Source organism: Mirounga leonina, unplaced genomic scaffold (genome assembly GCF_011800145.1).
Source record: "Mirounga leonina isolate KUSES-001 unplaced genomic scaffold, KU_Mleo_1.0 Mir_176, whole genome shotgun sequence".
Classification (NCBI taxonomy): Eukaryota; Metazoa; Chordata; class Mammalia; order Carnivora; family Phocidae; genus Mirounga; species Mirounga leonina.
The window spans coordinates 21408040-21429722 of NW_023270454.1; the positions used below are offsets into that span (position 1 = coordinate 21408040).

The window sequence follows — 21683 nt, forward strand, 5'->3', positions numbered from 1 at the left end:
ACTGGGGTCCCTGCTCAGTGGGAAGTCTGCTTCTCCCTCTCCCACTCCCCCTGCTTGTGTTCCCTCTCTCACTGTGCCTCTCTCTGTCAAATAAATAAAATCTTTAAAAAAAGAAAGAAAACATAGGGGAAAAACCTCCCTGTCATTGGTCTTGGCAACAGCTTTTGGACATGGCAACAAAACACAAGCAAAAAAAGCAAAAATAAACAAGCAGGACTACATCAAACTAAAAACTTCAGTACAGAAAAAGAAACAGTCAAAAAAAAAAAAATGAAAAGACAATCAATCTATAGAATGGGAGAAAATATTTGCAAACTATCTGATGAGGGGTTAATATAAAAAATATACAAGGAACTCATACAACTCAATAGCAAAGAAACAAATAATCCAATTAAAAATGGACAAAGAACCTGACTACACATTTTTCCAAAGAAGACATAGAGATGACCAACTGACATATAAGAAGATGCTCAACATCACTAATCATCCGGGAAATGCAAATCAAAGCCACAATGAGACATCTCACCTCATACCTGTTAGAATGGTTATTATCAAAAAGATAAGAGACAATAAGTGCTGGCAAAAATGCAAAGAGAACTTTTGTGCACTGTTGGTGAGAATGTAAATTGGTATATTCACTATTGGAAAAGGTAGGTTCAGAGGTTCCCAAAAGAATTAAAAATAGAACTACCATATGATCTAGCAATCCTAATTCTGGGTATATATCCAAAGAAAATGAAATCATTATCTAGAAGAGATAGATATCTGCACTCCCATGTTCACTGCAGCATTATTCACAGTAGCCAAGACATGGAAACAACCTAAGTGTCCATGGACAGATGAATGGATAAAGAAAATGTGGTATATATAAACAATGGAATATCATTCAGCCATAAAAATTAAGGAAATCCTGCCATTTGCAATAACATGGATGGACCCTGAAGGCATTATGCTAAGTGAAATAATTCAGATAGAGAAAGACAAATACTGAATGATCTCACTCATATATGAAATTTTAAAAAGCCAGCTTATAACTGCTTGTTATAAGATGAGTAAGTTCTGGGGAGCTAATATACAGCATGGTGACTATAGTTAACAATACTGTATAATATATTTGAAAGCTGCTGAGAGAGTAAATATTAAATGTCCTCACCACAAAAAAAAAAAAAAAAAAGAAAAATGGTAATTATGTCAAGTGATGGATGTCTTAGCTAACCTTATTAGGTAATCATTTATGCAATACATAAATAAATAAATCACATCATACACCTTAGACTTACATGATGTTATATGCAATTATATGTCCATTAATCTGGGGAAAATAAAATTTTTAAATAATAATAATTTTTTTAAAAAAGACAATAGGGTCAAACCCTCAACCCTCACTGGGCTACTAAAGAAATGTGCATCCCTCTGAACCTACCTCTCTATCAGGGAAGAGCTTGGACAGTCATATAAGATGGTCTGACATACTATTTTGTTCTTTAAGTTGAACCAATAGCACAGTAGATTCCTAAGGGCTTGGGAGTCTTAATAATATACTACATACTAATTTAACATTCAGAGTATCTACTACATACGAGGCATAATAAGAACACTGCAAACTGTACCAAGAGAGAAGATTCTGCATCCAGAACAATTTTACTTTGAACCTGATTCAAGCTAGCAGTGAATGCTATTGGTATCCACAGGATTGCTTCACCGAGCCAGGGGGTCCATCCCCAAATTGCTGTTTGAGTGTTGGCTGTTAAGAGTTCAGAGCTGACTGCTGTTTTCTAGGAGAGCGGCTGATAGAAACCACCTAGCTTGGGAGGTTACTCCCTCCTATCTCTCATTCCAAAACCCTCTTGGCAATCCCCAACCAAAGACTGACTTATATGAAGCCACCAAAGGTTGGTCCCCTTCCCCTAGCCTCAGGGCAGGATAATCCTGCCTGTGATTTAGACTTGAGGCCTTCCTCCCAATGGCTCAGGCTGAGGTTATGGCTGTCCCTGTGACCACATCCTTGTTCACCTCGATCCCCCTCCCTACCCTGCTTCCCTCACTTCCATACAGGGTTTTTCCTAAAGGGCACTTCCTCAATAAATTACAAGCAACCAAATCCCTATCTCAGGCTCTGCTTCTAGAAAACATGGACCTAGGACACTGATTTCATTCACTATCTAGAGAGCTAAAGAAAGTCAAAGCTTTCTTGGATTATTGTGGTTCATAATCACTAAGATTAATATTATTATTATTATTATTGTCATTATTTTACAGATACACATCTCTTGGTATTCTGTAGACAATACACTGTTTGTCTATAACCGTAATTCCAAAGGAATCATTAAAGTTTTTATAAAAATTGAATTATGAAATTACTTCCCATCTGACATATTCGACATAGTCTAAATCCTAAATCTGACTTTATTTCTCAGGCTATAGGGGGACAAAAGTGCTAAATCTGATCTGGCCTGATGCAAAATATAAGTTAAAACAAAACAAACATATATCAGAAAGAAAAATATCAGGAAGGATATTTTTCTCAGGGCATAATTCAATAAAAGGAGCACATTAAACAAACCCAAACCCCATAATTCACTAGTGCTGCTACTGCCCTAATTCTCTCGCATTTCCAGGTGGGTCATAGAAAATCGTTCTTGGGCAAAGAGGGTGGAAAAAAAAACCCAAAACATATCAGTATCTTTACATCTCATTCTTCATCCTGGATAGAGCGAGTGTTACACAACTGTCGATGGTCCGACTAACCTTGAAAATAAGAGTTCTATAAAGTCTACGTGGGGCAAAGGGAGTCAGGATTGCTGCCTGGTCACCTAGAAGATGCCTCCTCCAGCCAACGCGCTGCCTGTGAGCTTTTCCCTTTTCCAACCCCATAAAAGGTGAAGAGCTTCATGATCTAATAGTGCTTATTACAGTAGTGAATATAAACTAATATTCCACATCAAATAGTCCCCATTATCCCACCATTTAAAAGAAAAATAAAAGGTATATGGACCAAGATACACTGCCCTCTAGTATATACATTTGACTATAGTAAAAGCTTAACTAACATAATATATATAATAAGGAAGCTATCTTAAGTAGGGTATTTCACAATATTCGATTTATGCCTTTCCCAGGGACGTCTTTCGTTCATTTCTCATATGTCTTCAATTAGCATCTTGATTTTTTAAGAGTCAAAAAAACAAAACTATACATAGCAACCATTCATGCAGAAAAGTGATTTTAATGGATGAACCATCGATTCCGTCTATTTCTTAATGTTTGAGGAGGACTGAAACTCTCCACATCTAAACGGCAACTGTAAGTAAGTCACCGAAGCACCGAAGCACAAAGCGAAACGGAAACTCACCGCCAGGTACACTGTACCAAGCAGCACCATTGGTTGTTCCAGCTACAAAGCTGCTGTCGTCATCATTCTTGCGACACGGTGGCCGATTGGGGTCAGACATGGGTGGGTTGAAAGAGGAGTACGCGCGAGCCAAGCTTTGGAAAATGGCATCATCTGGGCAGGAGCTGTATTCATGAGCACTACCTAGAAAATAAACCCACAAGGTTAAAGAAATTAATATAGACCAAAGAGCATTGCGCGTTTTTGAAAGAGTGGTTCAGTGTGGTCTCTTGCTGACCTCTTTTTTTTTAAGATTTTATTTATTTGACAGCGAGAGAGAGCAGCCGAGGGAGAGGGAGAAGCAGACTTCCCGCCGAGCGGGGAGCCCGATGCGGGACTCGATCCCGGGACTCCGGGATCATGACCTCAGCCGAAAGCCACGCTTAACCGACTGAGCTACCCAGGTGCCCTCTTGCTGATTTTTTTTTTTTTTTTAAGATTTTATTTATTTATTTGACAGAGAGATGGAGAGCGCGCACAAGCAGGGCGAGTGGCAGGCAGAGGCAGAGGGAGAAGCAGGCTCCCCGCAGAGCCGGGGGAGCTTGATATCGGGCTCGATCCCAGGACTCAGGGATCATGACCTGAGCAGAAGGCAGTCGCTTAACCAACTGAGCCACCCAGGCGCCCTGATTTTTTTTTTTTTTTCTTTTTTAGCAACATCACAATGGGAAAGGAGTGATGGTCTGAGTGCTCAACAATTACACTTAGTGTTTAAGTTATATACCATTCTGTTCCACACCACAATGTAGAAATTGGGTAGAAAGGACATTCTACTTATGCACTGAAAGCTTCATGAGAAAAGGTGATAAACTCGTGGTAAACTTGATCTGAGAAAACAGAAAGGAGATTTCCATTGTTAAAATTTTTAATTTAAAAAATGTGACCTCTGGGTGCCTGGGTGGCTCAGTCGGTTAAGTGGCTGCGTTCCGCTCAGGTCATGATCCCGGGGTCCTGGAATGGAGCCCAGTGTGGGGCTTCCCTGCTCAGCTGGGAGTCTGCTGCTCCCTCTGCCCCTCCCCCCCCCCCCCCCTCATGTGCACACTCTATCTCTATCTCTCACTCTCTCTCTCAAGTAAATAAATAAAATCTTTAAAATAATAATAATAAAATAAAAAATGTAACCTCATAGCCACCATGAGTCATTCTCACACATACTTTTCAGTATTTGAGTTTTAAAGTTTAAAAAATCTCCCATGTGTAATATAAAAAGAAATAATATATATTTTGATACACTGTGTCTTCATATATGATAAAATATGCCAGGCTTTTAAATTGCCCAGCTATTGACAAACTACAAAATCTATAAATTTTAATGTTTCACCAAAGACTCTCTCCAAGGCTCAAAGTTTCCCATATCTAAAATTATCATCGTGTTCTTGCAAAGAATGAATTCTTCAAAGACCCTTGAGAGCCCATCCATAGCAGGAAATTTCTTGGAGCGACAAAAAGTTAAGTTGAAAATAACTATCTGACTAAAGCTTGCTGTGCCTGAAATTTAACTAAAACTAATTTGAGAAAGTCAAAGCACCACTTTCCCCTCCCTGACACCACTAGAAACAGTTCCAAATGCAAAAGCGTTGAGCGTATGGTAAGACACGGAGAGATCCACATGGGCCCTGATCAAGCTGCAAAAAGACTGCTTTCATTTTTAAGCCATCTTGTACACAAACCTGTATCATTTCCATTATCTCTCGATTCTATCAGGGTTCAAGAGTGACCCAAGTTCATGACCTCTGTTTTCTCCCTTTCTCTTGCATTCTGTCAAGATCACGGTCCTCTTCAACTAAACTTATTAAAAAGTTACAGTCCTTTTCTGCCAAATATTTATACGAATGCCACATGAAATAAACATACGTCCTTCTACAGGCAAAATCACTTAATGGCCAGTTCCTTAAAAGAATGGTCCATATAGAAATCATCCTATAAACCCTCATAAAACGATTGTAAACTTTGAACCATTAGAGAAGCAGGAGGAACACCTACCACTCCGCGTCTCGTCATAGGGGTAATTGGCCACAAGGTCTCCTCCATGGAGATTGGCAGAGAGCACGAAAGGAATATCCATAATCCAATGAATGACTGCCTTAGTCTCAGGAGCAAGCTGTATTAAAGATTAGAGGGTAGAAGGATTATACATTTGGTTAACATTGGTGGGATCTCTCAATAGGAAAGACATAAAAAAGGAAAAACAACAACAGTAATCGAAAGCTGGTCATAGGTCATCTTTCAAGTGCTTTGTGGTGGTTGTCATAAAAATAAAAAAGCTTCCAGTAAGAGCAGCATTTCCATCTCTACCTTTCCCACTTATAATAAAACATATTTCAGTAGTGTTAGAATTTCCTTAAAAGTTTTACTTTTGTTAGCTGCCAGCTTTTTTCTCTTTTTTGTTTTTGTTTTTAGCTTTTTTCTCTTTGAAACTTGAAAACCATCATGCAAATCACTGACAAATTCTAGGACACTTCCATCTGATCTTTGTTAATAATAGCTAAGAGTAAGACAAAGAGAAAAGAAAATAGTTGGACTGAAGAACAAGATTCTTTCTCTATGGTGGTTAAACTCTAGAAATGTATGATAGATTTTATTTCTTTTATTACTAATTATTATTGTTTATTATTTTCTTTTATTGCTTACTATTTTTCCAATTCCCTCCAACTACCTCTGACACTGTTCCTATAAAAAAAATATTAAATTGGGTCTCTTTCAAAACTCACTGTAAAATATCAGCTTACTTTGGGAAAAGCATCTTAAACAAAAGCAGAAGTTTCAGAAATTCATGTTGCCTTAATTTAATGACTCATAGCCCCTCTTATCCTGGTAGCAAAACAAAAGAGGAAAGAAATTTATACAAAAGAATTAACCTGGAGCCAGACACGTATTTCATATGATGAGTTTTTAGTAGTAACTAGGAAGACTCTCAAACTCCCAAGTACCTCCTTGATTAAAAAAAAAAAAAAAATTCCTGGAGATGTGATCCATACTTTCTTTGGGACAGAAAATCTAACAGCATCAGTAGGGTTTGATGGCTGCAAGACCTTGTATTTCTGTATCTCTGTTCAGTTCATGAATGAGCTTCACAACATCCCCATCGGATAGGCAAAGATATTCAACCCCTTTCACTGGGAAGAATCTAGGGGTTAGGTGTGTTAATAACATGTCCAAGTTCACACAGCTAAGAATTCAAATCCAGTCTATAAAACTATAAAGCCCACGTTTTTGTCAGTATTGATATATAGTTTGATACTTTAACGTATCAAAATTACCCTATTTTTCATGTAGGCAACTTATAATCGTGAAAAAGTGTGATTTAGAATAAGGTGCTGTTTTTATTATTTATTTGATTGGTTTATCTCATTCTCCCTATAAAAATGTTTATTGTAGAAAATGTAAAGGAGACAAACAAAAAGAAAGAAGATTAAAATGACCCATAATTTTACCATCTAAAGATACAAACTGCTAACATTTACATGTATCTTTCTCAGTCTTTACCAATGCACTTATGTAATTTTTTAAATGTGATAATTTATGTATAATTTTGTATATGACCTGTTTTGTTTGACAATGGGTAACAAACACTTTTGCTTGTCATTGAATAACCTTCTAAGTTACTATGTTAATGGATGAATAGTATCCAATATATGGATATATCATTCTTAAACATGAACAAAATAATAGCTAATATTTATTAAACACTTTCTGTGTGACACATTGAAGTCTCACATCCACCCTATGAGATAGGGACTACACGTACTCCCCGTTTTACAGATGAGTAAACTGAGACACAGAGGAGTTAGGCAATAGCATGAGTCCAATCAGTTGTGAGTGGCAGAGCCTGGACTCAAGCTCCAGAGCACGAACACCAGCACTAACAATCTCCAATTTGTGGGAGGGGTTGGGGAGAAGGGGGACATATTGGTCTGAGGGTACAAACTTTCAGTTATAAGATGAATAAGCTCTGGGGATCTAATGCACAGCATGGTGACTTAATAATACTGTACTGTCTACTTGAAATTTGTTAAGATAGCTCATAAGCATTCTCATCACGAAAGAAAACTAAGGTAACTATGTGAGGTGATGGATATGTTAATTTGCTTGATTGTGATAATCATTTCATAATGTATACGTATATCAAATCATCATATCGTATACCCAATTTTTATTTGTCAATTATACTTCAGTAGAGCTGGGGGATAGGATCTCCAATTGTTGGGTGTTGAGTTGTTCACTATAGAAAAAAATTGTATAAACACCCTTGTAACTACTCTTCTTTCAGATCTATACTTTCCTTAGGGAAATTTTCCTAGAAATGGAATGACTTAACCAAAAGCTAAGCACAGTTTTTAATTTTATAAAATGTATTACAAATTGCCTCTCTATAAAATACAGCAATAGTATATTAAGCCTGCCATTTCTCATCATTCTTACCAACATGGGATATGTGGTGTTTTTTAAATCTTTCACTTTGATACATGACAAATTAGATTTTTTGTAAATGTGCATTCTTTGATACACAAATAAAACTGGAACCATTTCTATATGTTTAGTAACCATTTATGTTTATTCTTTGGTGACATATTTATACATGGTTTAGCTGATTTTTCTATTGAAATGTTGATCTCTTACTAATTTGCAAGAGTTGTTTATTCAGTAAAAACACTAACCCTCTATATTATAGATATTTTCTGAGTTTGTCATTTGTCTCTCAAATTCAGTTTTTTTCAAATTTAATAATAATACTTAAAATACAAAATATTAAAATATTTATGTTTTCAAATTTACTGATCTGATCTTTTTTTAATTGTCTCTTCCTTTGCTTTTGCATTTTATTCGTTCATGCAATAACTAGCAAGTGGCCACCATGTGCCAATTTTTCTATATTAGGGATTTAGAAAGTTCTATCCCTTTCCGAAAATTATATATTTACTGAAGTTTTCTTTTTGAAGGCTCATACTTTTTATAGATTTTATGTTGATCTATGCTGATATTTGTGAGATGGATTAATCTCAATTTCATTTATTGAATTACCCTGTCTTTCCACAATGATCTGAAAAACTCCCTTACTATACACTAAATTCTTATATGTACTTAAATTTGTTTCTAGAATTCAAATTAATTTAAATTAAATCCAGTTTAAGTTTTGATTTAAATCAACCATAAAATAACTAATACAGAACATCTAATCAAAAACAATCTTTAGGGGCTCCTGGGTGGCTCAGTAGTTAAGCATCTGCCTTCGGCTCAGGTCATGATCCCAGGGTCTTGGGATTGAGCCCCACATTGGGCTACCTGCTCAGCAGGAAGCCTGCTTCTCCCTCTCCCACTCCCCCTGCTTGTGTTCCTGCTCTCGCTATGTCTCTCTGTGAAATAAATAAATAAAATCTTCAAAAAAAAAATCTTTAATCCAAAAAATGCATATGCTCGTTTGCAATGAATTTATGGTTTATTAGGCTCAACTGCTCAAAAAATGGCAATAATATTATGTGATATGAGTTTAACACATTCTTTTATATTCTGTTCCAAGTTTTCTTCATAGTACTGAATTTCTTTCCAATCCTCTTCCTTGTACATCCCCTTCATTTCTCCTATTTGCTCAAACCCAGTGATTGGTACTGACAAATATTTCAAGGAGTTCAAAAAAGACAGAAATCCCGGTGGTTTGGAGAATCATGGGAGACTTTAGGAAGGAGGTGGAACTCCACTATGCCTTGGGGGGAGAAAGGCAGGTAGGCTTTGGATAGGAGGAAAAGAGAGTAGTAAAAAAAAAAAGAAAAGAGGAGAGTACATAAGGGGTAAAAGCAAGCAAGGACTGCCTGGGGTAAAGGATTGGTTTGAGTGGGAGCTCAGGAGGCAAAGCCCTACAGTGGCAGACTGTACTTTTGGATTTCTTATTCACCTGAAAGGGTTCAAAACAGTGTGCATGGTATGCTTCCATATATTTATAGATTGATACGTGCATAAAAAATAATTCTAAAGAATACATACCAAGATGTGAATGGTGATCATTTAAGACTATAGGGTAATGGGTTCTTTTTCTCTTCATTTATATTTACTTTATCTTTTTGTTCATAATAACATACTAATTTTAACATTTTTTAAAGAAACTTTTTTGGAACAAATATAACATACAGTCCTGAATACACAAAGTCATATTTGGCTATTAGGTTTAGCCTATTGCTAATTCTGATACATACACTATTGCTAATGTTACCAATATGTTCAAAAGCAAACGAGTGAATTCCACAATTTGACAAATTAAACTCAGTTTGTCTCCATCTACTAATAGAATTTTTTAGGCTGACTAAATGCTGAGATCCCCTGGGTACTGTAATTATATATTTAAGTAATCCATAGAGAAGCCTCTGGAACATCTCTAAGATTGAGCCCCAAGAGAATCTAGAACCAATTATGACTATCTTTAAAATTTCCATTTAAAGACTAAGTATAGCTTAAATGTTATGCTCTATAATTAGATGGCTTTGACTCTTAAAATACACTAAAGCTATATTTATTTCCCTTTCTTCATGACTCTGGCCATTAGAGATAAGTATACAATTATTAAAATTGTTTGATTTATTTTAATTCACTCCGTTTTCAAGCAATCCAGGTCCAGGCTCATGTACTGAGCCCAGATAACAGTGGAGGTGACCAGGCCAAATTGCTCAAGAACAGATGAGAAAAGACAGCAGGAAGAACTCCACAGCAACAGAGAGCTTTTGTTCAGAGGTTCAGAAGAACAAGGAAAGCATCTGGAACACGTGGTAAAAATGCAGATGCCTTTTCATCACCCATTCCCACGGCATACACACCCCAGACTTCCTGAATCAGCATTCATAAAAGTGTGCCTTTTTAACCCCAATTCCTACAAAACTTGAAATTTAAAAACCACTATAAGGACAGATTGGAGGTGGCCAGAGGCAGTGTTGGGGGACGGGGAGATGGGGAGGGAAATGGGTAAAGGTGGTCAAAAGGTATACACTTCATTATAAAAGAAGTCCTAGGGATGTGATGTACCAATGGTAACTATAGTTAATAATACTGTATTCTATATTTGAAGTTACGAAGAAAGTAGGCCTTAAATGTTCTATTACAAGAAAAATATTACAACTATGTATGGTGACGGATGGTAACTAGACTTATGGTGGTGATCATTTCACAATATATACAAATACCAAATCATTATGCTGTACACCTGAAACTAATAGTATGTTATATGTCAATTATGTCTCAATAAAAATAAAACAAACATAGAAGCTACAATAAGGGATACAGACACTGAGAAGGGGGAGTAAGAAAAGGCGAGATGTGTGATAACATTCACAAAATGCCTACTACGTGTCTCCTACCGGGCAACGTCTAAATACGGTCTCAGTCTTAATGACAAAGATGGAAAAAAAGAGAAGATGAACCAGTTATGAATAATAGCATCCCCGAATTATTAGGCAGGTTTACTAAAGATTTAGTCTAATGTAAACAAACCTTGCTTCTGTTCCAGAAAAGAGACTAAATTTTCATTTTTATGTATTTCTCTTTAATTTACCTTTACCCAGAAAAAGTATTGGCATTGAGATACTTTTAATAAAAGCTCTAATTTTGAGGGGCACCTGGGTGGCTCAGTTGGTTAAGCAGCGGAATCTTGATTTTGTCTCAGGTCATGATCTCAGGGTCCTGGGATCAAGCCCCGCCTCAGGCTCCCTGCTCAGTTGGGAGCCTGCTTGAGATTCTCTTCCTCCCTCTCCCTCTGCCCCTCCCCGCACTTGCTCACTCACACGCTCTCTCTCTCTCTAAAATATATAAATAAATACTAAAAAAAGTTCTATTTTTTTAAGTACCATGAGCATATATCTTTTAAATAAGTATTGCTTACACTAGAAATAAGAAAACACCTAACACCGCGTTTCTGCAAATATCACACAGGTTCTGTTGGGGAAGAGGAAGGTCTTGCCCATGGAAAGTGTATTGCACTGCACAAAGGTTGCCCATCAGATATCCTACGGACATGAGTTTATTTCACAGATTCTTCTACACAAGGTGGCAGGCATTACTTGTCCCATTTCTCGGATTTAATGAAGACAGCGCAGGCAGCTTAATGTAAGCAATGGGGAGAGTCTGCCGGCTGATAGCAGCACTAGGCTTCCACGGTGGTTTTCCATTTCTGCCTTACCGTTCACAACTTATCACACAGGACTGCCTTCTTTTTACCTCTGGTAAAAAAAAAAAAAAAAAGACAGCCCTCTGTTTTCCAACTCTCATCCAAGAAAGATGGACCAGGGGCTGAGAAACTGCAAATGTATCTGTGACTCAGAAGCAGGAATGTTTAAGTGACTCACTTATCAGGTTCTACTAGAATCCTCAGCCCCTAGCAGCCCTTTTCTGAGACCAGTTTGCACTTGCAGGCTTAGCTTAAGTTTCTGAAATGAATCCTAAATATAGGCAGGAAAGTTATAGGAACTTTACAGCAATAATCCAGGACCCTCCCTATCTCCTGGATCCTCTATCTAGCGCCCAACCGCATGATGAATGCTTGTCTGGAACTCCAGCTGTGGATTTTCAGGTATTGTGATTTGCTTGTCAGGCTGGATCACATTCATTCCTAACAGGTTTTCAGCCTACTATGTGTCAGACTCAAATATAAGCCATAATTCTTGCAACCAAAAGACTGAAATCTAGAATTAAAAAGGAAAATAGCTATATAAATAATTATAACAAATACAATGCTCTCTATAGCTATAAGCACCATACTGGAAGTATTTCTAAAGAATGTAAGGGAAGCTTAACTGGACCCATCTGGAAGAGCAGAAGGCTTCACAGAGGAGGTGACATGGAAGGAAAGGAAAGAGCATTCTAGAAGGTTGGACCAATGCATACAAAGATATAAAATTATTAGAAAATACTTTGCTTAGGGAGCAAAAAGGAATTGGTGGACCAGAGTCCATGGAATATCAGAGCCAGATCAAGGAGTGGGTCAGCCAGCAGCTGCCAGGGGCCAAGGGAAACTTGAAAGGCCATGGCACTATAATAAAATGGAGAAATTGTACTTTCCACGTTCTCACTTAGGAAAGGTACAAAAAGGAGTTGATGAACCAGAGCAGAATTGCCTGGAAAAACACAAGAGGAATGGAGAGCTGCCAACCCCAGTTCTTCTCCACCTTCCCTCCACAATGGGCTCTACCTCCCTCCAAGTAATTGAAAACAATGTTCAAACAGTATTGGTTTGAAGGAGCATCAAACGTTTAGTGGATATGTCAATGCACCCATCTAACTCTGAGGTACATAACACAGAGTCCTGAGAAATTTTGCTGAAACGGGAATAATAGTTACAGGTCCTGACTTCAAGCACTTTATAGATCCTAACTCACTCAGTCCTTATAACCACCCAAGGGGGTAGCTACTATTATCATCTCCATATTTCAGTGGAAGAAGCAGAAGCACAAAGTGGTTAGATAACTTTCCAAAACTCATGCATCAAATATGGAGCCAGGCTATGAAGAGGTGGCTGCCCCAGAGTCCCCAGACTAAGACTAAACCATCACACAATTCTGACATACTGAGTTTTTACTTTATCCTCTGGACGGTGGGGAGCTGGCAATGAAGCAATAATTTGTGCATGAAGATCACTCTGGAGGAATTCGAGAAGACTGAACAGGGCTGGGAGGGGCTGAACCCAAAACAAGAAGAGGGGACTGCTGTACTCATCAGAGCAAGAGACAATGGGGGCCTCAACCAAGCAGTGGAATGAGTTTGCAGTTGAGAGACTGAAGAAGTGTTAGGGCCCTCAGGTCACTGAGATCCGCCAACTGATTGCTGGTGGCGGGGACAGTAATGGAACAGTCAAGGCTTTGATGATAGGGTAAATGAGAAAACACTGTTTTCTTACAGAAAATGTTTGGCTTTGAGGCCCTGCGTGTCGCCAGATGAAGGGACTCAGTGAGCAAGTAAAGTAGAGAAAGAACTCCACAGGAGATCGGGAACTAGAGAAATGGATATGTAGGGAAAGAGAAAAGAATAGCAGATGGCATTTTGAAGGCCAGCACTTAGCCAAGGTAGGCGAAGCTGAGCAGTAACTGGAAAGGCAGTAGAAGGAGAAGGAGAAAGTGGAGTTGTGCAAAGCAAAGAAAGAAAAGGTTCTGGAAAAGAAGAAAAAGATCAACAGTGTGAAATGCTGTGATGTGCTGATACAGGGCCTCTGAAAGGGCCATAAAGACTTTCAAAGACACTCACAACTGGGTTCCTTCCTCCTATCCCCTCCCCCACTTCCGATCCCCCCCCCCCCCCCCCCCCCCCCCCGTTCCACCCCCTCCCCCATACCAGCCGTGACTTTCTCGGCACCAGGAACTATCCCACAGAAGCTTTAACATTACTGCAAGTCCTCTATTATGATGAAGCTATTAGAACATACTTCCTTAGGCTAGAGGACAAACCCAAGAAAACTATACATGTTCCCTACCTTTGTGTTTTGATCCACGATCTTCTTCAGATTTTTCAACAAATGATTATTTGGACCACCTTCTTTCTCATTAACATAAACTATCCTATCCAGGTCTGGAAAGTTACGGTTCAAATCTATTCCTTGGGCATTGCTTCGACCCACAAACCAGTCCTTGAGCTCACCAGGCTAAAAAAATCAAGAAGAAAAATAATAAGTTATTTATTATTATTATTGTTACTATCTAGTTAAGGTCTTCATTAATAATTTTTAAAATAATTTATTAGGATTAATTATTTATTTCAACAATAGCCTCTCAAAATTGTATTTTCACTCTCACTGACAAACACATGAAGGTTTCAGGTTTAAAGTATTTATTATGGTTATTTCAAAATATTTTCAATGAATAATAACTTAAATTTTAGTAATAATTACATTTAAAAGATAATTATCATCAAACTGCAAAAAAAAAAAGAACTATATATATTAGTAACAGATGCCTTTCAAAGCATGCCAGTCTCTATTTGGGTTTAAGTGAAATATTCATTGGCTCTGTAAATCACAGGAATCTATTTTTTAAATATTCAAAAGAATAAATTACTAAAGAAGACTGGAGGTTTAAAATGAGTTTAACATGAATTATGTACATAATAGTAAGATATCTCCCTCTTACAGTCTTCATGAAAAAATATGAGCTCTAGCATCAAAGTTCAAGAGCTTCGTAAGTTGAGAAGTCTCTGTTCAATTTTAAACCCTTCATTTCAGTAACGGTATAATCTGGAAATGTAATGAATTTCCAAGACATTCAGCTGTATTCCATAATGCGTATTTTCTTGTTTTACTACTAAATTATACATAATCTATGGTATAGAGCTAATTCCCATATTCTTGAAGTTATATAAGCTCAGATACCTTAGACTCCAAAGAATAAAATCCATTACAGAAAGTAACAGTGATAATCTTTTGTCCATTCTGTCTTACAGATCTGAATATCACCTTAAAATAGTAAACATTTAATTCTCTATGTTATTAGAATTTTTCTAACTTTAGAAATTATATCAATGTTATTTACAGAAGTTCTCTGGGTTTCTTACAATGTCAAACTGTCAGGTCACTGGATTTTTTATTTTTAAGGTAAAAATCAACTCCCTAACTATAAACATACCAATACTCCCCAAAAAACAAGGAAATCACTTCACACTGTAGAAAACAACTAATTTCTCCATGCCTGTGCAAACAAAAAGGAAACACATACCATTTATCTTCTCTTAAAGTGCGATTACTGTCCAGCTTCTCTAACAGTTAAAATGTATTAATTTCATTTTACAGGTAGGAGGGGTTTTTGTTGGTGGCGGGGTTTTTTTGTTTTGTTTTGTGTTATTGTTGTTTTGTTTTGTTTTGTTTACTTTACGCACCATACATAGACAAGAATTAAACACCCGTGAAACATTGATCTGGCCAAAATTTTTCTTCCTTGATGTCAGTAGAGGGCGCTATGACATCACTTCATTCAGAGGCAGCAATGGCACGACTCCTCAACACTTGGCAGTAGTCTTACTTTCAGCTTTTTAGAAGAAAGGAAATTTACCTGGTCACAAAGGTGGGTGAATCAATACGATTTATTTAACAACAAAACAAATCATTAATTAAATACCGACTTCACCAAATTTCTCATTCGCAAACTGCTGAAGAAACTCACCCACCATCCCTTACCTTCTGAACCTTTTTCTTACCGCCAAGTTGAAGAGCGTATCACTTATATCCTCGCCTGCCCTGTCCGTAAGATGCGTGTGAGTTCAGCGTTACTTACAGATAAGCACACATGTACAAACACAAAATGGAAGGAGCCTGCCCTGCTCTGGGCCGGCTGGAACTCACCTGAGACGCAGCCTTCTCAAAGCCGTCCGGGTTGAGGGAAGGCATGATATGGATTCGAGTGGTGTGGATCAGCTTAACGATTGTCTCGTTGCCCTTTTGGTATTCGTTGCACAAGTATTGGGCCAGGAAAATGAGCAGTTCCCGTCCAACAGCCTCATTACCGTGCATATTCCCAATGTATTTAAATTCAGGCTCACCTAAAAGACCAAAAATCAGTAGTATGGAGACATTTTCTATATCTCTGAATAAAAGACAAATGGCATACAGTTATGAGTATGTTGTATATCTACTAATTTACTACACATAGCTGACAGCTGCTTCTCCCTCCAGAATAGATGCCCAACAAATCTACTTTAAAGGTCAAAATATTCCAGGGCACCTGGGTGGCTCAGTCTGTTACGCGGCTGCCTTTGGCTCAGGTCACCATCCCGCGGTCCCAGAATCGAGCCCGGCGTCGGGCTGTCTGCTCGGGGGAAGCCTGCCTCTCCCTCTGCTCCTCCTCCTGGCTCGTGCTCACTCTCTCAAAAAGTCAATAATTTTTTAAAAAAAAATAATAAAATAATAAAATAAATAAGTAAATGTATGTCAAAATATTCCAAACAATAATAATAATAATGTATCGCATGCCTTCTATTGATTAAACACCGAACTTCGCATTTTTTCTTATTTAGTGCTCACCAAACATCTAAAAGTAGGTATTATTTTATAATAGCAAACTGAAGTTCAGACTGCTTAAGAGAGTTGACCACAGCCCATGAAGCCAGGATTCAAACGCTGGTCTTCTCATTTAGTTAAAAGTCTATGCTTTCCCCCCCCCCCTTTTTTTAATCCTAGGTATTAAAAGCATGAACTTCTGGAGCCAGACTGCATGGGTTCAAATCCTCACACCAAGTCTTACTGGCTAGCCTTGAGCAAGTTACTTTGGCTCTCTGTGGCTCTCTTTTCCCACCTATAAAATGAGAGAACTATAAAATTATTCTACCTATAAAATTATTGTAAGAACTAAGCGAAAGAGTAAGTATAAATGCTTAGAACAGTGCCTGGCAAATAACAAGTGCTATGTTTTTGCTATAATTATTATTATTGTTATTATTATGTCACATTATCTTATCAGTGTGATGTGCTTTACCACATATAATCTAATTTTCTCTTTACAACAGCCCATTAAAATGGGGAAGACAAATATTTTTATTGTCATTATTGTACAAATGCAGCACCAAGAGGATACATTTTGCTGAAGGGCTCAGAATTCAGACATAAATCACTATTGCCTGTTTCTGCTGCTCTCTGTTACATTTAGGAGTGATAAAATTGCAGAGCATAGCAGCAAATGCTCTTAATTAATCCTGTTGTTCTGCTCTCTTCTGCTTCATCCATCCCCCAGGCCCGATTTCTGCAGCAGAAAGGATTTTCCCACTTACAAAATCACTAGGACTGCTCACCTCTGATAAAAAAAAATAAAAAATAAAAAAAAAAACACTGGAATTATTTTTCTCCTGGAAATACATTATCTAAGTATCCTTTGCATGAGATTCCTGAGTGTGTGATTTAAATGACTGCTAATCACAGAAAACCGTGTCCTTGTGTGACCTCTCAACCTTCATCTAAACTAATCTTAATCTAAGGATCAGGCAGGAGCAGGATCAGGGCTATTTATATGCCCCTCATTTTTCACTTTGAGGGAAAGTCGCTAATAAAACTGTGCCTAGGGACTTACCCACAAGGTATGTGAGAAGAGATGTTTTCTTTGCTTCTGATTTCAAAAGTCATAATAACCTTCTTCCTGTCTGTCAAACTCAGTGCTTTATACCTTCCCCCTTACTGGATATAAATTTGATTGAGGCCCATTAGAGAGGGTAGCCGTCCGTTACAAAAGAAAGTAGAGATGGAGTAGCCAGAGGAGTATTACAAGCCTATTTTGCAGTTATTTGAGAAGACTACACTGTGGGAGGCAGGCTGGTCCTGCCCCTTACCCAACACAGCTTTGTGTGAGGCTTCAGTCACTCAAAAGAGCTTGGCCCATAACCCATAAGAGTAGATGAACGCACTGAAATTTTGTATTACTTCCCCGGATTTAAAAAATACATATTTAATCATTTAAAAGAGAAATAGCAAACTCATACTCACTTAGCCCCCCAGTGTTTGTTTGGTGGTCACAGTATATTTTGTATTTGAATCTGAATGCTCTCCTGGTTCTGCCACAAATCACACCACTCCCTATTGCTACAAGGCCTGATTTTCAAAGTCAGAAAATTTCCAATATGGTTTTGTTTCTTCAATCTGTAGGAAATTGCTCTCAGAAGCAAATCTCCCCCAAAATGTTTATTATATTTGTGAGGAGATAGTAATAATAGTAACAATAGCAATGCTTTAGTTTGACATGAAGATAGATAGAACTATAAAGGTCATTTTATAGAAGACATTAATATATGGAAATAAAATTCAAGACACGTACGACTTAGCAAAAGAAAAGGCAAGTGTATTTTTATCATCCTCTGCCTTCTAGAATAAATTAGATTGCTAGATAACGCTCTCACCAGAATACAGAAGAGCTGCACTAAGCCTACTGACGTGTCTTATAAGATGAAGAAGAGTCACAGTGTTGTTGGATGTGTACATGCAAACCTTGGTGTCCAACATTACAGGAGACTCCAAAGCCAACAGAGCAGCATTCTTAAACTCAAGGAATGTGGGGTCTGGAGGAGGACACAGACATGTGCACGAACTGTGTTCAGCAGTGAGGCAATGATGAAGGAATGTTGGATACATAACCAACCAGCTTCAAGGTTCTAAATTGGAATAGTCCTACCACCCGTATGGCCCTTCTCCGGCCCTTTGCCCTCCCAAAGCCAAATTTATCTTTTTACAACACAACCCCCATTGGGTCCCCTCTACCTAAAACCCATCAGCTAACCAAATTCCCATTTGCTTTCAACATAAAGGCCAGAATTCTCTGCAAGAGCTTTAATTCCCCTGTGGTTCGGCCTGGTCCACCTCCCCTGTCTCCTGAGGCACCCCCTTCACTCCCTGTGTTTCCGCCACAGGGCTCTGGCCTGTGAGGGATGCTCTTGACTTGTCACACACACACATTTTGCCTTCACGTTCTCCTAATCATGGAACACCATGGTTTCCTCAGAGTACCTTTAGTCTAAGTCCAGTTCTTTTGTTATTTTTAATACCTCAGTGTGAATATATACCTTCATCAGCGTGATTGTTTGATCTTCCACCCCAGACTGCATGGTCTATCAGTGTTGGGATGGTATTTACTAGAGCTCACTAGTACATCACTCCTGCCCAAGGGAGAGCCTGAAACACAGCTAGAGCACAATAAATATCGATTAAATAAATTCACGAGTCCATGAATAAATGATTGGTCGTGCTTCTCACTTCCAACCTCCCAGCAGCATGACTGACAGTACAAAGTGTGCCCTTGAGATGCAAGTGCAGCTGTGGGCCTCTGAAAATTTTCTGGCGCAGTGAGGGGGGACACACGAATAAACTGAAGGGGACCTGAGGTAGGCTCAGGGAGTCCGTACCCTGGGGGCAATATTTAGAGACCTCAACACTTGTCGCTATATCCGACATTCCCAGGCAGGAATGGAAATTCTTCTTTGGGAATGAAGGCAGCCGTGTTGTGTGAACAGCTGATTTCCCAGGAAGAAGATTAATCTCCATGGTCACAAGAGAACCGCAAAACCTCTAGGCAAGAACTCCCCAGGGCTATTTTTGTTGTGAAGTCTAAACAAAGAGTTCTGAAGAGACTTTGACTGCCGAATCCTTAATTTAGAAACAGATATAAAATGGAAGCCTTCAGACTTTGAATAAGCCTCTCTGTGTCAGTTTACCCTCCATTTATTTAATGAGGACTGACTGCTTTTCCCCAACACTTAATTTTCTTCTCTGCGGCTCTAGAGCTGGAGTTTACAACAGGCTGTGCAACGGATGACGTGTGCATGTCTGTTTACAGTGTCGGCAGAGAACAAATCCCAGGTTTAGCAGCTGTGTCATCTCTCGTAGATTACAGCTCGTAATGCACACGCACCCAGACACGAGCTCATCTCTCTCCTAGCAACGGGAAGAAAAGGCAGCAAGAACTACTCTCAGTCCACTTGGGGATGGTTGGTTTTATATTCCTCTTACGCTCTGCACTCACCATCTAATTCATTTTCCTTTTTACACAGTGATTAGCCTGAGTTCCTGATCCTGCACCGAGGCATCATATTTGCGCAGGTGGCCAAACTGCCGATGGCATTGGCTCGGGAAGTACAGTTCCCCTGTTGAATCCATTTTTCCGCAATTTCACATAGCCATCTGTCTTCCAGTTACTTCACATGGCACACGATCATCAATCAAGCCACCGTTAAAAGATAATCATCTGACAAACCAAACCCAGCCTGGCTGGGCCGAGTTTCCATCGTTTTCATCTGCGTCACAGAACGATCAATGTACCTGATTGGATTTGTATTCTCATCAGAACTATATAAAAATAACTGATCGGTATTTTAACTGATGGGTATTTTAAAATCAAATCCAAAGCTTTACGGAAGGCAGAAATAAATTCCAAACTGAGGAGGCAAATGATTTTAAGTTCCGTACTTGTAACTCTTCATTTGCTCCAATTGTTTATTAATGTGATTTGAAATAACTAAATCACAAAAAGAAAGAAAGAGAGAGAAAAAAGAAGAAGAAAGAAAGTAGGAAGGAAGAAAAAGGAAGGAAGGAAGAAAGAGAGAGAGAGAGAAAGGAAAGAAAGAAAGAAAGAAAGAAAGAAAGAAAGAAAGAAAGAAAGAAAGAAAGAAAGAAAGAAAGAAAGAAAGAAAGAAAAGGACTCCTGAGTGGCTCAGTCAGTTATGCATCCGCCTTTGGCTCAGGTCATGATCCCAGAGTCCTGGGATCGAGTCCCATATCAGGCTCCCTGCTTAGTGGGGAGCCTGCTTCTCCCTTTCCCTCTGGCCCTCCCTCGCCGCTTGTACATGTTCTCTCTCTCAAATAAATAAATAAAATCTTTTAAAAAAAAAAGAAGAAAAGAAAAAGAAATTTAAAGAAACATCTATTGCTTCAAAAACAAAACATAAGTATTTTACACCCCCAGAAACCCAAACCCTTTGGGCTTAGCACATGGGTGAAGTTTAAAGCTCACAGCAGACTGGCAAAGCCCTCAAATGGTAGGAATTAATGGTCTTTATTAAAGTGACCAGAGAGCCCCTAAAGCAGAAGTTCACAGGCCCAGTAGGGCTGAGCCTTAAAAAGAAAAAGAAAAAAATAATAAAATAAAGAGGTAAAAGTAAAAAATGGTAAAAAAATTTCCTTCTCACAAAAAGGAAATTTTACTTTCACTACCTTATTTGACCCAAGGGTCAGCCTACCTGTCTCTAATATTTTGTCCTCTTGAAAATAGCTGACAGGCTGACCACTGGGGAGAGGGCTTGATCAGATGATTTGGAAAGCCCTTTCAAATCTTAGAGTCAATTATTCAATGACCTCGATATGGGAAGAAAGGAGCTGAAGCAAATATCGAATGGAAAATGAGATAAATGTGAAAATAGGTTGTAAGCTGTGAAACTCTAGGTAAGAAGTGTAGCATCATTATTTAGAAAAAAGTAAGTAGGTTAAGGGTATTTTAACAAAGAATTTGATTATAGTAACAGAACCTTTCCATCTTTCATTCTGTAAATAGAGATGAAACTCCTACTGAGATGAATCTATTCTTCCTCCAACATCAAATTATTGCCAAAATATAAGTCCACTAACTCATTCGAAAGGTATACTTCACTCACTGATTTCACAGTTCTTCGAGCTGGTGACAATTTCAAAATACATGTTCCTGGTACATGTAATATACTAAACACATTGCTGAATAACTAGAGCATCCAAAAATAAAACCCTATTTCTCAAAAATATCATGGCAAATTATGCACCTCACTAAAGATTTTGAGAAAGAGACATATAAATAGCTATCCAAGCAGCACAATGACTGAACAGATTTGATTTACA

At 38.2% G+C, this 21683-nt stretch overlaps 1 protein-coding gene across 1 annotated transcript in view; it reads right to left on the reverse strand.

The window, feature by feature from the left end:
- The window catches only part of CPE (carboxypeptidase E), a 110141-nt gene that overhangs the window by 22384 nt on the left and 66074 nt on the right, over positions 1-21683 (reverse strand). Inside the window, exons 2-5 of the mRNA XM_035022758.1 lie at positions 15690-15886; positions 13833-14000; positions 5375-5492; positions 3353-3535 (exon numbers count right to left, since the gene is read on the reverse strand). Coding sequence (XP_034878649.1) covers positions 3353-3535; positions 5375-5492; positions 13833-14000; positions 15690-15886 — 666 coding nt within the window. The remainder of the gene's footprint in view (positions 1-3352; positions 3536-5374; positions 5493-13832; positions 14001-15689; positions 15887-21683) is intronic.